The 17137-nt window shown below is 36.9% G+C and overlaps 1 protein-coding gene across 8 annotated transcripts in view; it reads left to right on the top strand.

Moving 5' to 3' along the window:
- The window catches only part of ATP8B4 (ATPase phospholipid transporting 8B4 (putative)), a 248892-nt gene that overhangs the window by 177354 nt on the left and 54401 nt on the right, over positions 1-17137 (top strand). For all 8 annotated transcript variants that reach the window (XR_006602907.1, XM_045067867.1, XM_004755458.3 and 5 more), the window contains 5 exons: positions 3703-3891; positions 9916-10031; positions 13026-13190; positions 14195-14306; positions 15943-16048. Coding sequence is in view for 7 of the 8 variants with exons in the window: in XM_045067867.1 (XP_044923802.1) it covers positions 3703-3891; positions 9916-10031; positions 13026-13190; positions 14195-14306; positions 15943-16048 (688 nt within the window). In the remaining variant the exon portion in view is untranslated. The remainder of the gene's footprint in view (positions 1-3702; positions 3892-9915; positions 10032-13025; positions 13191-14194; positions 14307-15942; positions 16049-17137) is intronic.

Here is a 17137-nt window from a genome sequence, read left to right as displayed (position 1 = left end):
TACATTGATCCTCTTAATCTCCAGTAGTATTTTTGCCTTAAAAGTTATTTTGGCTGATATGAATATAGTTATAGATGTTATAGATGTTTTGCTTTTGTTAATATTTGCATTGTTTACCTTTTCCCACTATCTCTTGCCAACCTACCTGTCAATCTTTTCTTTGTGTTTCAGACACATCTTTTGTGAGTGGAATAATTTTTGACGTTTAAAAATATACTTAGTTTGACAGAATGAAAGGTTAAGCACAGCATTTAGTCCATCACCTTTATTGATTATAGATTTATTTAAATTTTAAGTATTTCATATGTAATTATTGGTGTATTTAGTTCATTTCTACCATCTTATTTGTATTTTATAGTTGCCTCATCTTTTGTCTTAATCTCTTCTTTTTTTTTCCCCTCTTACAGATTTATTCTATTTTTACATCTGCTATTTTGGAATCCTTATTTGTATTTGAGCGGTTAGCCTAGAAGTTTTAGCATAATGAATTTATCAAAGCCTAACCCTTCTTTTGAACAAAACAAAGACTTTAGAAGCCTTCAACAGTAATCAACCCTGTAAGAAGACTTATATAGTCCTCTTGTCATGTATTTTCTTTTTTAATCCCACAAAATGTTTTTTATTGTTTTTATAGTCAGTGTTTCCTTAGATTTATCCTATGTACTTACTAATTTCTATGCTTTTTAATGCTTGTCCTATTTCTGATCTTCTGTTGCCATAAAGTGTATTCTTCAGAATTTCTGTTAGGGAGAACCTCCTGGTAGTAAACTTCCAAAAACTTTGTTTGAAAATCAACTTTAAAAAAAAAAAAAGAAAGAAAATCAGCTTTATTTCATTCTTATTCTTGAAGATTTTGCTGTATGCAGAAATTAAAGGTGACAGTTTTCTCTCAGCACACTGAAGGTACTCCATTGTATCCTGCCACTATTTCTTTTTATTTTTTTAAATTTATTTATTTTCAGCATAACAGTATCATTATTTTTGCACCACACCCAGTGCTCCATGCAATCCGTGCTCTCTCTAATACCCACCACCTGGTACCCCGACCTCCCACCCTCCCACCACTTCAAACCCCTCAGATTGTTTTTCAGAGTCCATAGTCTCTCATGGTTCACCTCCCCTTCCAATTTACCCCAACCCCCTTCTCTCTAACTCCCCATGTCCTCCATACTCTTTGTTATGCTCCACAAATAAGTGAAACCATATGATAATTGACTCTCTCTGCTTGACTTACTTCACTCAGCATAATCTCTTCCAGTCCCGTCTATGTTGGTACAAAAATTGGGTATTCGTCCTTTCTGATGGAGGCATAATACTCCTTAGTGTATATGAACCACATCTTCCTTATCCATTCATCCACTGAAGGGCATCTTGGTTCTTTCCACAGTTTGGTGACCGTGGCCATTGCTGCTATAAACATTGGGGTACAGATGGCCCTTCTTTTCACTACATCTGTATCTTTGGGGTAAATATCTGCCACTATTTCTGTTACTGTACAGTCAGCTCTCAGTCCAGTTGTCAGACGGAAGATTATCAGTCTTCTCCCCCTGGCTACTTTTAAGATTTCTCCTTCCATGTTCTCACTGTAGATATGGGTTTTTATAAAATTTATATTGCTTAGAATTCATTGAGATTATTGAATCTGTAGAATGTCATCTCTCATCATTTCTGGAGTTTCCTTGGTCATGTATTTTTTTCCAGTGTTGCCTCTGACTCATTTTCCCCTCTCATGTTAGATGTTCAGTGTCAGGTATTTTCACTCTGTTCTCGTCTTTTAAGAAGTCTCTCATTTTCCCTTTCTTTGTCTCTTTGGGATATATCCTGGAATTTTCTCCATTTTCCCCCCAGTACACTACTTCTTTCTCTAATAGTATCTAACTTGCTGCTTTTAATTTTTAATTTCTATTAGGTCTTTATCAAATCTGCTTACTTTTATGCCTCTTTTATTTTTTGAAATCTATTAAGTATTTGTGTGTGCTATTTTTAGTAATTGCAATATCTGCTGTTTTTGCAGATCTTATTCTTTATTTTCTTTCTGTTGGCTCTCATTGTGTCTTATTTATTGGGATTTTAATAGTTTTTCACTTTGAGATGAACTTTTACTTGGAACTTTGTTTTTAGAAATCCTTTGGGTCCTAAGGTGAAGGCTGGTTCCTCCAGAGAGGACTTGCTTTGCTTTGGTCAGTGTTCTAACACAGGAACATATTAAACTAAATTTTCAATTTGGTTTTTTTAAGCCACTTAGATATTGTGAATTTATGGTGCAAATATGCATGAACCCTCAGAGGCTGGAAACCAACAATCAAGTTCTCCTGGTTCAGAAAATGCCCTCAAGGCAAAAGCTGGCTACAGTCTTCTTTTATTCATTTTATTTTTTTCCTCAGTCTTTGACCTGAACAATTCTTATTTTCTTACCAGTACCTCTTTCATGAATGTATTTAAAAAGTTAAAATGTTTTATATGAAATTGTAGTTGTTTGTAGCAGGGAAGTTGGTCCTGGCACCTAGTTTACCATGTTGCCGGAAGTGGAAGTTACATCATTTCGTAGGAAAATCAAGTAATTGTTAATTCCTTTTCCTTTTTGAATTTCAAAATTAATTTATGCCTATTATATAAGGGAAAACCACACAGTACCAAGTTTATAAAGGCAAAGCTAATAATTCCTTCTATGAACTCCTCTAATCTCACCCCTACAGTGATAACCAATGAAAACATTTGGTGTGCATCATTTCAGCCTTTCCACTTGTGCATATATATATGTGAATATATATAATAAGCAGGTGGTTTATTTGTTTTTGATGAAAAGGAATCGTAGCATACACATTAATATGCAATTCATTTTTTAAGAATTTTTGTTGGACAGTACTATAACTCAGTAAATATGGTTTTAACTTTGCCTACTTTTTCTGATGTATTTTTACAAAGATAATACAATTTTATGTAGAAGGTTTTACCTTATACATGCTGTATTTTTATGGGTTGTTTTGTTTTGTTTTCCTCATTTCATTTTTTCTTCTGCCCTCTTACTCTTAGCCTAATGCTTTCACAGTATCAGCCAACAAGAATGAACATACCAGTTTGATTTCTTACATTTTAAGAGTTTCTTGTATGCATTCTCATGAAATGGTCATTAGTAACAGACCCAAGTGGAATTTGGAATATCTGCTCCATTACTCTTTGGCTATATGATCTTACTCAGATTATATAACCTCTATAGTCATAGGTCAGTGGTATAAAATGGGAAAAAATTTTTTTTAATAATCCCTACCTCAGGTCTGTCTGTGAGGATTCTGTGAGTTAACACATATTAAGTGTTTTAGTTTGTGAAACTTCCACTGCACAATTCTAGTCACTGAAAATACAAAGATTCAGCCTCTGACCTAAGAAACCTCCAATATTATGGAAAGGGAGATGTAGAAATGGGCATTTTTGTATGAGATGACAAGGGCTGTGTTTGTGGTATGCATGGTGTCCTGTAGTATCTCCAGGACAGGCACTTGGTCCAGCTGGTTGGCAAGTAGAAAAGTTTGGATTTCTGGAACTAACGCTTGAGTTCAATGTTACAGAATGAGTTGACATTAGTATTGGCATTCCGTGAATTTTAGCCATTAATCTCAGGATTAATGCATTTGTTTCTTTTCCTTTCTTGTTTAATAGATTTTTTTCGCTATTGTTTAACATGGTAGTTTCTTTTCCTTTTAGGGCAGCTGATTTACCAAGTTCAGTCACCTGATGAGGGAGCTTTAGTGACTGCTGCAAGGAATTTTGGGTTCATTTTTAAGTCTCGAACCCCAGACACGATAACAGTAGAAGAATTGGGAACACTGGTTACTTACCAACTGCTTGCCTTCTTGGACTTCAACAATATCAGAAAAAGGATGTCTGTCATAGGTATGGCTGGTAGCTGAGATTATGTTTGATCATTACACTGCTGTTTCTCAAGAATGATTTCACTCTTAGTTATGTACTGAGAGTTATGTTTTGGGTTTTTTTGTAACTTTATGAACGCCTTTCATTTTCAACTTAGCCTTAACACTGCAATAATAAGTATAAGTAACATATCACAAGTGCTTATTAAGTCCAGCACTGTTAGAGATGTTCTTCATGAATTAAGTGATTTAACTATCACAACAGCCCTATAATGTAAGTACTATTATTTTTATGCCCATTTTAAGGTTAACAAAACTGAGACACAGAGAATTAATAGATCCTCAGATACTACTCCTTGTGTTTCTAGAGATGTTTCCCAGTGTAATTGCTTTAGTTAAGGCTCTGATCACCACTTGCTTGTATTATTGCAGTATCTTCAAAACCACTTCATTTTAAGATAATACTCTGTGTCGATATGGGGGTATTCTTTCTAAAACATTGGCCTGATTTTGCCATCACCTATATAAAATCCTTGGTGGCCTCTTAGAACTTAGAGGGTAACATTCTTAGCAGGACATTCAAGATTATTTGCAATCTGATCTCAATCTACTTTTCTTCTATTTCCCCAAACTTCCCAAGCCTCCCTAGATCTTGCCATTTCAGGCATGCTTTGTGTACTTCTACTCTTTGCGTGTGCTATTTCCACCACTTGGACTTTCCTCTTCCCTTCTTCTTTTAGAAAACTTCTACTCACCTGGAAACTTCAGTGTCCAACTTAAGTATCCCTTTTCTATCAGTTCTTTCTCTACTCTCCAAATGCAGCACTCTCTTCTTCCTCAGAGCACCTTGTTCATAAACCAGTGTGATACCAGCCCTGTGATACTCATGAGCTTCCCAGGTGTTAGAGTATGAGCTACCTGAAGGCCAGACTGTGTTTTAGTCATCTTAAAATGCCCAAGGCCCAGCACAGAGCTTGGCACATAATAGATTTTCTATAAATGTTTGTTAAATAAGATTTAACCCAATGCTTTATAACTTATGAATACCCTGATCATCATATTAAATCAGTTTCTACTATAGAAACATGTGTGTACATGGTCAGGTTTTTGGCCTCTAACTCCTGGAAACTAGCCGTGGGAGATTGCTCTCAGCAGGTAAACGCCAAACATCATCTGGGGATGTTTATGTTTATTTATTTATTTATTTTTGAACAGGCTGTAGGCAGTCCTCATTGGTGCTGCTGAAGAGCACATATGCTGCTCTAGGCGTTGGCTTAATGATGTATTAGCAGAAGTAATCTTCTTTTTACAGCTTCAGGGGAGGTGTTACTAATGTTGGGTTGGCTTAGAACCGGCTTCCCTTTGCTATGAGGGTGTTGACAAAAACCTAAAATTGCTACACAGGGAAACTTTTGGCTTTTCCCCAGCATCAGTCATCACTACGGGCTGTGGAGAAATCACAGCCTAACCACAAACTTCAGATGTTTGACTTAATGGATCCCATATGAAGAAAGGTAATGTTCCACCACAGAATGCATGGAAGCTTGTGGGCTTTATTTTGGTTCTGTTTGGTTTTTAATCAGGAGGAATTTGAAAGAGGGGCTCCACTAGGGTAGAAGACTCTCTGTTTGATAATAAGGCACAAAAAAAAACCAGTGCGAGTCTCATGACTGTCACATGGCTTGGTCTGTGGGGACAACACCCTGATGTGAGGACTCAGATGTTTGCTGCTCTTGCTGCCTCTTTTCTTCTCTTCCTCCTCCTCCTTCTCTTGTTCCCCCTCCTCCTCTTCCTTTTCTGCTTCCCTCTCCTCCTCTATTTCTTCTTCTTCCTCTTCATCCTTCTTTTCCTCCTCCTCTGTTTCCTCTTTCCTTTTTTTTTTTTTTTTTGAGGGGGAGCTATCATTGATTGAATCATGAATGTATAGTTTTGATACTAGTACTACTTTCATTCCAGGGCAAGAGCCCTATTTTAATTCAGTTACTTAAATAAAAATAGATTTCTGTAAAGAATTTTGTCAGAGGGTGTAGAATCTACTATACTGGTAAACATATAGATCTTGTTATACAGTTTTAAAAGGACCAATTCTCATTGTGAAAACAAAAGTACAGAGATAAAATTCAAAGATACTTGTTAATAGAGGCAAGTGGCACATAAACATGGAAGGAAGCAAAAATTACGCTATGTCCTTGAAAAGCCCTTGCAAGATCTTTAGTAAGAGTTGCTCAACTCTAAACTTTTTAGAGATGATCAAAATACAGATCACACTGCCATATGACAGGCATTTCTCTGTGTGGTTATATGAACAACCATCCAACTGAGATATGGCAAAATAGAATTATTCATCACCCTTTATAGTGTTGCTATTGTATTTACTCTTCTGGCATACACCTGGAAACCACTTCTTTTTTCTTTTTATGTCACAAAGGCATAACTGTTGCCTTCAATGAATTTTGTATAATTATAATTCAACTCAAGCAAATGTTTAGCAAGTGCCTATCATGCGCCAGAGACTTGATGCTAAGGGAGAATGTGGAATTGAAGTGTTCTGTGTGATTGCACCCTGGAGAAGATGGTGAAGTAGGGTAGGAAATGGGCTGGAAAAGGACAGGTCTTAATGAGTCCTGTTTATGGCATGTTAAGAGCGTCCAAACTTGATCTACATACATAGGGAGTACATAGGGAGGCAATTGCAGGATTCTAAGCAATAGTATGAAGATGACTCTGGCAGGATTACAGTAGAGTCTGGAGAGAAGCAGGGTTGAAATGAGTAAAACCATTTGGGTTAATGTGACAATATAGGCAAGAGGGGAGAAATTCATAGCTACAGTTGGATATATGGGTGGTGGAGGGAGAGGAGCTTTGATTACGGCTGGATATCTGATTTGGGAGACAGAGTGAATGGTGAAGCTTGTTATTGAGATGGAGACTTAAGAGAAATACGTAGTTATTAGAGGAAGATAATGTGTTCCAATTTGAGTCTGCTGTGCCTGAACACATCCAAAAGGAGATAACTAGTTGGTGGTTGGATGTACAGATTGGAAGGGAGTGCTGGAGATAGATTTGGGTAGGAGATGTACACTTAAAATCAGTAATTCTGTCACTGGAACCTGAAGCCGTAGAAATGAATGTGACTACATGGAGAGTAAAAGGGGAATTAGATCATAGGAAAATCTTTAAAGAACACCAATATATAAAGGACCAGCAATGGGAGAAGATTTATAACTAAAACATATATGATTTTCGATTTTTTTTACAGACTCTGCCCATATGTTACCTTGACCATTTAAAACTGTTACGTTCTTTTATTTAATTTTTTTTTTTTTGAGAGAGAGAAGTGTGTGTGTGTGTGTGTGTGTGTGTGTGTGTGTGTGTGTGTCAGGGGGAGGCACAGAGAGACAGAGCGAATCTGGAGCAGACTTCCCACTGAGCATGGAGCCCACCACGGGGCTCAATCTTGTGACTCTGATATCATAACCTGAGCCAAAATCAGGAGTTGGATGCTTAACTGACTGAGCCACCCAGGTGCTTCTCTCTTTATTTTGAAAAGGCTAACTTCTGAGATGAGTGAGATTTGATTAGCCTTGAAATTTCCTAGCAGATAGGACTAGAAGCCTTGAATAAAGAGACGCAAAACCTGCTGAGCTGCAAAAGGAAAGGCTTAGTGAGCAAAATTAATCAAGATTCTATGAAACTAGATTTATACAAACTCAAATTTAAAGGGGCTAATAATGCTGGGTTAAGAAAAAAATGCAGAAGAAATGGGAATCTTTACTGAATGAGAAAAATGTAGATTGAAAAGGACCTTAGAAGTTACAGTGTTTAAATATCTCCTTTTTTCACATGTGGAAACAGGTGAAGAGATGGTAAGGGATTTCCACAAATCATAATTGGCTTGTGATTTCCTAGACTAGTGATTCTCCATGTGTGGTCTAGGGAACCCTAAGAAAACTTGGGAGATTTTCAGAGAATGCACAAGGATAAAAACATCTTCATAATAATACTAATGTTATTTGTCTTTTTCCTTATTTTTCTCATGAGTGTACTGCGGAGGTTTATAAAAGCCACATGATGTGTGATATCACAAATGATTGAACTGCAGAAGCAGATAAGAGAATCCAAACACCTTTTAAGCTAGATGTTAAAGAGAACTGCTATCATGTAAAGCAATGTCACTCCCTACATTTTTTGTTGTTGTTGTGGAAATTATAATTATAGAAATGTTATTTATGTTAATATGTAAAATGTTTATTATCATAATTATAATAGTCATTATTATGGTAATATAATTATTATCATAAGACCATTGATATAATAATATTTCTCAACTTTAATTTCTAATATGGTAAATATTAATAAATAAAACCCACTTCAATAATACCCTGGAGTTCTCATGAAGTTTTAATAGTGTATAAGGGTTCTGAGACCAAAAAGTTTGGGAACTGATGTCCTAGTCCAGCCTATAAACAATAGTCAAAGGGAAGTCGTACTGGTAAAAGTAGGATGCCCATCCTTGGCCTTTTTAGCTCTGGTGATGGATGGGAGAAAAATATGGGGAAAATTATTAAATTGGATTGTGTAGAAGAAAAGCAAAAGAAAGCTAGGATTAAATGTTCCCACTCCCCTCCAGCTTGAACAATTAGATAAATTATATATGCTTTTTTCCTTTTTTCCCAACATGGGCAATTAGAAGCAGAGTACAAGAAGAACTGCATGAGTTCTGGTAACTAGGAGAGCTGACCAAGGGTTTTAGGAGAGAAGACAAGCCCTAGACAAGTCCCAATACAAAAAATTTCCAGGGTGTGTTAAATATATTCAAAGCCAGGAGGAAACTAGAATAGATGAAATCCGAAGTAAGAGTAGTTAAAGGAAAGAAGGGAAATTAATTTATTGTACTTTGGTATTTATATTCCATTAAGTCAAGTTCTAAATTTATATACTAAATTAATAGTAGTCAATATTTATGTTCATTTGTTTTGAGACATTCTATTTTTTTTTGAGACATTCTATTTTTAAAGAAAAGGTACAATTGATTGGAAAGCATGTAACAATCTTTGATATGATGAAACTTGTGAAGGTCATTGTTCAGACCATCACATCATGACCCAGAAAGTTGTCTTAAACTGTAGGTAGTTCCTGGAAAGAAATATATTGCCATGTCATGTCATGTCATGTCATGTCATGTCATGTCTTCATGCATTCATTCATTCAACAAATCATTAAGGGCCTAATATGTGCCAAGCTATAAAGCCAAGCCTACAAATGTTGGCCAAGCATTTCATAGTTTAAAAAAGATTTGATGGCAGTATGTGGGACAGCCAGGGGAAGGTTTAAAGACTGGAAATGAAGGGAGGGCAACCTCCTCTGGCTGTCATTCCCAAACCTGGGGAGGGGTGACAGATTAAAAACACAGCCGTAACTGACACAGACTTCCAGTTAATAGAAGATAGAAACTAATTTTGAAAGCCCCCTGTGAGGTATGCTTGCAGGCCAGGATTGTGACTGAAAAATCGACCACTGAGAATGAAAGAAAGGGCTTTTCCAATGAGTAAAGAAGGTAAAAAAAAAAACATCAGCAAGGATGGAAAACTAGTGCATAAACCATGACTTTGAGTGGCTAGAATGCCATGTGGAGATCATTTGGCATAACAGTGTAGCTGATTCCTACAGTAGGACTTGAATTTCACACTAGGAGACCTGCAGGCAAAGCTCTCAATTCTGTTCAATCCAGAAGACTTAATTTGAATTTATCAACCCTTCAAAGTAGTAGGCAAGGAAAATGGTAAGGTCATTCACATCTGAATAAAAACACTTGTTTTCCGAGTTTGGGAAATCAAAGGATTCCAGTAGGTGGAATATTTCTAAATTAATAGAACAGGAATATGGCCAAGTGACTTAGATAGTGACCTTCTAATTAAAGGCACTAAATATTTTACTACTGGCTAAAACGTTATGCCCATTTCCAAATTTCCTGGCTGGAGCCTTAGGAAAGTCTAGTTTTGATGGATTTCGTTGATTACCTACTATGCAAAATTTTTCTTTTCAGTTCGAAACCCAGAAGGCCAGATAAAGCTTTATTCCAAAGGAGCGGACACTATTCTGTTTGAAAAACTTCATCCATCCAATGAAGACCTTCTGACATTGACGACAGACCATCTCAGTGTAAGTGCTTCTGTCTGAAGGTTAGCACAATGGCCCTTTGGCCGCTTGCTATGATTAGGTCTTATTTTTAAAATATCAGCGAAATGATCTGACTTTTGAAATAGAAAGCACAGGAAACTGTGCCAGAGAATGTCTGGAACTGGTGCATGGACACCTATAGTTGCCCTGCTGAAAGTCTGATCAGTCTTACCACAGATGTATTAATACACAGCAGCTGTGAAGTAGCCGCTAAGTGTAGGCTCCTGAACTCTGGCCCGGGAAAGGCTTGGGACACCTAGGGAAACCTGCCCAAACTCCCCTGCAGTTTTAGGCTTCTTCTCTTGGAGACTGGCTCTGGAAAGGGAAGCAGGACAGTTGCATTCCCTTGGGTTCTAATGTGTCTGAAACCAATGAAGTTTTTTTTTATGATTACCCCCAGGGAATAGCTTAGGGTCTTGCTTACATGCTGAAGGGAAATAGCAGCCAACTTTCTCCTCCAGGGGTCCTTCTGTTCAGGTCGTAAATCATGATGAGTCACTTATATTCTTTACGTTGAAGCTACCAAATGCATACATTCTGAGACTATGCATAATTTCTTTACAAAAGCTTTCTGAAGGGAGCAGGAATGATCTTTGGCATATATATTTATGCCATATAAATTTGGTACATATATTTTGGCAAAAGAGTAGGAGTCTATGAATGAATATGATTATTAACCTGATTTAAACCTGAAGATTCAAGCATCTCTCTAATATTTATTAGAGGTTCCATTTAACAGAATATGAACTTTAAGGGCAACTAGTCAAAACTCCCATATCCTCATTGGTTTCTCTCCTTTAAAAAAATTATTGAGGATTCGTGTCCTTTGTCAAGCCCTATATTTAATACAAAACATTCCCTGGATCTTTAAAAAACAAACAAACAAATAAAACAAAACAAAATTCTGCCTAACTTTAAAGAATGATGGTTTAGTAATATTGGTTACAAACATAGCTATTGTTTTTGTCTTTCCAATAGAGCATTCTTGATTTTCTTTTAATCTTTTCCAGAAGGCCGGCATGGTCTTTTTAATTTTTTTTTTGTGTGTGTGAAAACAACATTAGAATCATAAGTATCTGATTTTTGCCATTGCTCAAACACCAAAGGCCTTGGATTTTCATATGTTTTCCTCTCATACTAAAGTGTAGGAAGTCTAATTTGGTCTTTTTACATTTCTTTGCAAAAGAGGTTTTTTTCCAGGTGATATCAACTTGACTTGCTCTTTCCTTCATTCACTTTATTCGTTTTGGCTTTAAATTCTGAAGTTTTCGATTTATATTTAATAATTGCTTTTGAATTCTTTAATGGTAGGAAACGACCTTGCTCAAATGCTCATTTAGGATTAAGCTTGTGATTCATGCACTAATTAAATAACTTAAATCATCTGTCCCCTTTTGTAATGCCGTCTTAGAGTTGATTCACTATTTTACAGAACAGGGAGGAAAGCACTGGCCATGCCCAGTGTGGTTGCAAGTCAAAGGCAAAGAAGTGCTTCTGTGAATTAAGGAGACAAAAGATCATTACAAGGCAATAACTAGATTTTCAGATCAGTAGGGGACCCAGTGGTGGTCTTGCAAAATGTGATTACAATGTCCAGAGTGCTACCAATTGCCTACAAGATAAATTCGGATAATGTTTTCATGGTCTCTGTGGGCGAAACCACATCATTGCAGCATGCACTGAATTTACTTTCCATTTACCAAGTTAGGGTGTGCCATGGTGTAACTTGTGCCTGATCATGAACCTATGTCTGTTCTATAAGCCAAAACACAACAGAGAGGATCTGCTCAGTGGCAATGCCCAAAGGAGCAGAAATGTTCTAAAAACACTTGCAGTGGAGAGGCCCATAAAATGACCACTGGAGGCCTACACAAAGTGGGAGGTTTTTACATTTCCCCAAAGCAATCTACATATGTTTCTAGCTATTGTGGCTACGTGAGACACTTTGCAACACCAGTGTCCTGTTTTTATTTATTTATTTTTCCTATTAGAAGGATAAAGCACCAAAGGTATCATTTTAGATCATCAGTTTACTGAGACACTAAAGGAAAAGTATGACTCTTCAATTAATTTGACCAATTATTAAATAATAACTCCACAGAAATCAGTTTCTCAAAAAGAGTAATTTTTAAAAATAACATGACTCAATGTTTTTTAAATTTCTAAGAATTTTCATTATTAAAATAAAACTTACCATATAACAAAAAGGAAGAAAATTTAGATGATCCAGAATGAACAGTAAAAGTCAGCCTCTACTTGCTTCCCAGAAACAAATATTTGTTTTAACTTTTCTGCCTCACTCTCCCTTTTGCCCCTAGATGTTATTCTTATAACCTTAATATGTTTCAACTTCTGTTACCTGACCAATGTTTATTCATCTATAATTGACTTTAGCTTTTTATTATGGAAGATTTCAAGCATGAACAGAAGTAAGACTCAATTAATTTTAGACATAGCTGTATTATTAGGTGGGACATGACAAGACTGGTGAAATGTCATGATGCCATCTTTTGAGAGAGTTTCTGCCTTTGATTTGAGAGCTATGGTTCCTCTGAGGATCCTTTCCTCTCCACTGGACATCAAGGGCTATGTGCCATGAAACAGGCTGGGTCTTTCTTACTGCCAGGAGTGCTTCCTTTATGCAAAGGGTAGGTTGAAACCAATATATATTGCTTCAAACATGTATTTCAAGTCATGGGTGTGGTTGATCACTTCTCAGCTGGGGCACGTCAGCAGCCATTGCCGCTGTCTTTAGGGAGAAGGCTAGCTCCCCTGAATGTTTTAACCCCATAGAAATAAAATACCAAATATGAACATATCCCATTTCCAAGGCAATTAAAAAGTTGGGAGTCAGGATGGCCAAGTAATACTCTTGGGACAAAATGAATGTAAGTGAACAACTTATCCATTATTGTTGCTGTTATTTCCGTGGTTACTACTCTGTGATGGTTCCTAAATCTGTGTCTGCTCTGGCAGGAATTTGCAGGGGAAGGCCTTCGAACCTTGGCCATTGCATACAGAGATCTGGATGACAAGTACTTTAAAGAGTGGCACAAGATGCTTGAAGATGCAAACACTCTCAAGGATGAGAGGGATGAACGGATAGCTGGGCTATATGAAGAAATTGAAAGGGATTTAATGGTATGAGTTTAGAAGCATGATGGTTTGTGTTTACAGAAGGGATAGTACGTGTTTAGAGATCTAGCATAGGAATAATCCATTGCCAAATCATTTTGCACATAGCAGATGTTACCCTTTCAAACACTGAGTCATGCTTTATACAATGGCTTCATGTTTGCCATGTATGGCCCTAGAGAGCCTAGAGGATTATTTCTATTGGCAGTAGATTATACAATTGGAAATTTCTCCAAAGTAGAAGATAGTGGCATCTCTATTCTTTGTCAGCCTCTGGTATGTCCTTGATTTTATGTTTTGGCTGGTTTTTGTTTTTGTTTTTTTTTCTCTCCCTACTTTATGATCTACCTTTTTAAGCAGGAAAACTTTGCATGAAATGTAGCTATAGCTCTAAACCATCCTAGGCCCTGAGGTTCTGATGATTTCTGTGCTGCCCAGAGTATGAACTGCTCTTCCCTGAGGCCCCAGTGGTTAGGATGGTTAGCAATTGTGAGGTACTAAGGAGTATGTAATATTCATCCCTGGATGAAATATTATGCAAGACCCTTCACTTTTTAGTTTATGGCACCTGCTGGTGTGTTAATTTAGGAGAATGGCTCTACTTTTTTGTGATCCTTAATATGAGATTAGGGCTCTCCTTTGGACCTTTCCATGTTGATATAAGTGGGGAAGAGGCTGGGGAGGTCTTCAGTTCTCAGAAGCCCAAATGGCTTATGATGGTTTATACTTATATGTTACCTGAGCATATCAGACCCATCATAAATTCTGACCTCCAGGATCCCTGTCATTAATTGGTGTGACTGTCAGTAGGCTTGATTTGGGAACCTCCACTTGAAGCCCTTCCTAGCCCATCACTGCATATAATAAGATGCTTGCCATATCAATGCTTCATAACTTCCATCTTCAGTTCATGTTCCTTGACCTCTAAACTCTGTGATTTAAAGCCATAGATACATTGTGGTTGTTGTTTGCCTGCATTAACATAAGGTATTTTCTATTTTTCAATATAGCTACTAGGTGCCACTGCTGTCGAAGATAAGTTGCAAGAGGGTGTTACTGAAACGATTGCAAGTTTATCACTAGCTAATATTAAGATCTGGGTCCTAACAGGAGACAAACAAGGTAAATTGAACATGGATGTTGATGATGTCTTGAAGGGGGGGGCAATAATTTCTCTGGTAAAATTTTAATTAACCAGAAAGCTTAATGGATTAGATATTTGCATAGCCCTTCACATAGGAAAGGTTGAAATACAAAAAGGAAAGCTGATATATTACAAAAATTTATTATTTAAAAACAAAAACTAATGGATTATCTTCTATAGTATACTTTTCAGTCAGTTGAGTTTCAGCTTACTTGCTTCTTAAATATAGTAATTTCACCTGGAGGCAACGATGGTATTATAAAATGTTTATTGTTTCACGTGAGCACTGACCCCAGTCAGGACAGAGAGAGGCACAGCACTGAAGTAGAACATTAGAGATCTCAGGGGCTATTTCTTTAGTTTATTGGTGGTAGGGAGGTTTGGGGATATTAGGGATGGGGTCAGGATGGTAGGTAGGCTTTGGGGATACTCAGGGAAGTGGCTGTTTATCAACTGGTGGGGAAATATTCTGGCATTTTAACAATAACGCCAGGTCAAGAGATAAAGAGTCATCATGTTCAGGGTATTGTGTTTCCTAAGAAGGAAAAGGGATCGGTACATTTTGGATCCATTGCTAGCAGTGATGGTTAAAACAAAAGTGATTTTATTCTTGGTCATCTGTAAACCAGAATATTTAGTAAATTGGCACACATACGTTTTCAGGATTCTATCTACTTTTTACATATTTTTTGGAACTTCAGAGGATTTGCCCATTGATATGATAAGTCTGCTCTCCAGGTATTCAGCCAAATCACTAAGTTTGATGTTGATCAAAGGGTACGTTCATAACTCTTCACTTAGGAATATACACAGGTTTACTCTTATTTAGTTTTCATTTCTGTGGCTTATACAAAGGATATGCTAAGATTTTATCAATCGCCTACAGACTTAGGGCAAATCTAATTATCCCACAAATTGGCAAGAGCCTAATGATCCAATGGACTGAGAAACAAATGACCTTGTTGAGGATGGAAGGGCTACCTAACTATCCAAGTGTCCAATTCTACAGAAGTGGAGGAAGAGCTGCTCAACATTGTGTAATTGTCCACTTACCTAGTTACAGCAGTCCTGGTGGTGTTTGAGGTGATAGTCAAATTCCAAACTTTAATTTGCTTAATGGGAAAAAGGCAGCATTGTACCTGAGAGAACTATAAAGCTATTATGAGAATATTTCTGCTGTTCAACTGACCAATTGTGAGTGTTTTCAATGTGTCTATCACATCAGCTCGAATAATAACTAAATTAAGGATTTTAGCTCTCCAAAGTCAGTATTTGGGACTTCAGGTAAAAAGTTTTTTATTTATACATTTCACTATATCACAGGGCCTCAGGGTACTTTCATAAATACTAATTTGGGGAATCAAGAAGTTTTTTTTCAAAGAACTAGATGAGAAGGCTGAGAATTCATAGATATTGCTACTTCTCCACAGTTTTAACAAGGGGTAAGTTTGATCATGGAATCTGGATCTTTGAATTTAGCTCTGGGTTTCTTGGATTTTATCTCTCATCATGCTCTCTCTGACATTAAGGGGTAATGCCTCAAAACTTTTATGGATAAGGTACTTGTGTCATTAAGTAATATTCTAACTGATGTGGGTTTTGTTTTTGTATCAGAAACTGCCATCAACATTGGCTATGCCTGCAATATGCTGACTGATGACATGAACGACGTGTTCATTGTGGCAGGGAACACAGCAGTGGAAGTCAGAGAAGAACTCAGGTAAGTGTTGAAGGAAAGAAGAAAGGAAGTGGGAGGGATGGATAGTGGAGAAAGTAAAAAGGCCCTTTATAGTTCCTGTGGCCTTGTTTTGGAAGAGAATTCTTCCCATGTGTTTCCTAAACTCCTGTTCATGTAAGTTTGACATCAGTAGTGAAACACTGTCTTCAGGCCTCCAACATTTTCCAAATATTTTTAGAAAAGGATTTCAAATCATTTAAGTTGAATTATCCTTTAAAATATGCATTGGTGAGTAGCTCCTATATGATGAGTGACCAGATTCAGTGAGGGCATTTGTTTAAAATAGTAATTCCCTAACTTCATTCTGGCCCAAATTAAGAATCTCTAGGGGATGGGCAATGGGCACTTGTATTTTCATAAACACCTAGATGAAATTATGATCAGATAAATTTGGAAAACACAGTTCCAGGAAATGGCATGTAAAGTTGGAATAGAGTCTTTCAGCATTAAAGAAAGTAGGTATTTTGACATAGTTCCTGTTAAACCCAGCTGTATAATGCTTATGAGAAATAGAATATTGTGAAAAATGTGTAACCGCTACAAATACTGGAAAATATTTAAGTGCTGAGATTAGGCACGAGTGGACAAACTTAAATTTTGAAAAATAACGTTTCTTAAAATCTGTCCATTTTCTTCTTTATTTTTTACTATTTCATTTTAAGAAGTATATTTTAAAAGTCTGCTTAATTATTTTCCCAGACCTTTAAAAAATGCTGTCTCATGACAATATTTGCTTACTAATGCTTGCAATAGCATCTCTAAGCTCAATCCATTTTGGTTCTGGCCAAGCAGATTATTGTATTAGAGACAAACTGCTTATAACTTGCTACATTCTAGATGAGGCTAACTGCCCCTCAACACAACAATAGAACACTATGGGCTTCCTTAATGTGTCTCCATCATTACACTTTTGTTCCTGAACCTTGAACAGAAAGGAAGTCTTAACTGTCGGTACTACCAGTTGCTGCTTGTAGGTCAGGTTTCCCAACTTCCACACATTTTTACTCCCAGTAGAAAACTGCTGTGCATGCTGGTTGGAAGCTATGACAGACTGCAAGTCTTTGCCAAATA

This window comes from Mustela putorius, unplaced genomic scaffold (assembly GCF_011764305.1).
Source record: "Mustela putorius furo isolate JIRA1106 unplaced genomic scaffold, ASM1176430v1.1 tig00003898_pilon_pilon_pilon, whole genome shotgun sequence".
In the NCBI taxonomy this organism is placed as follows: Eukaryota; Metazoa; Chordata; class Mammalia; order Carnivora; family Mustelidae; genus Mustela; species Mustela putorius.
Note: the sequence above shows the minus strand (reverse complement) of the source record. Positions and strands in the feature narration are given on the sequence as shown.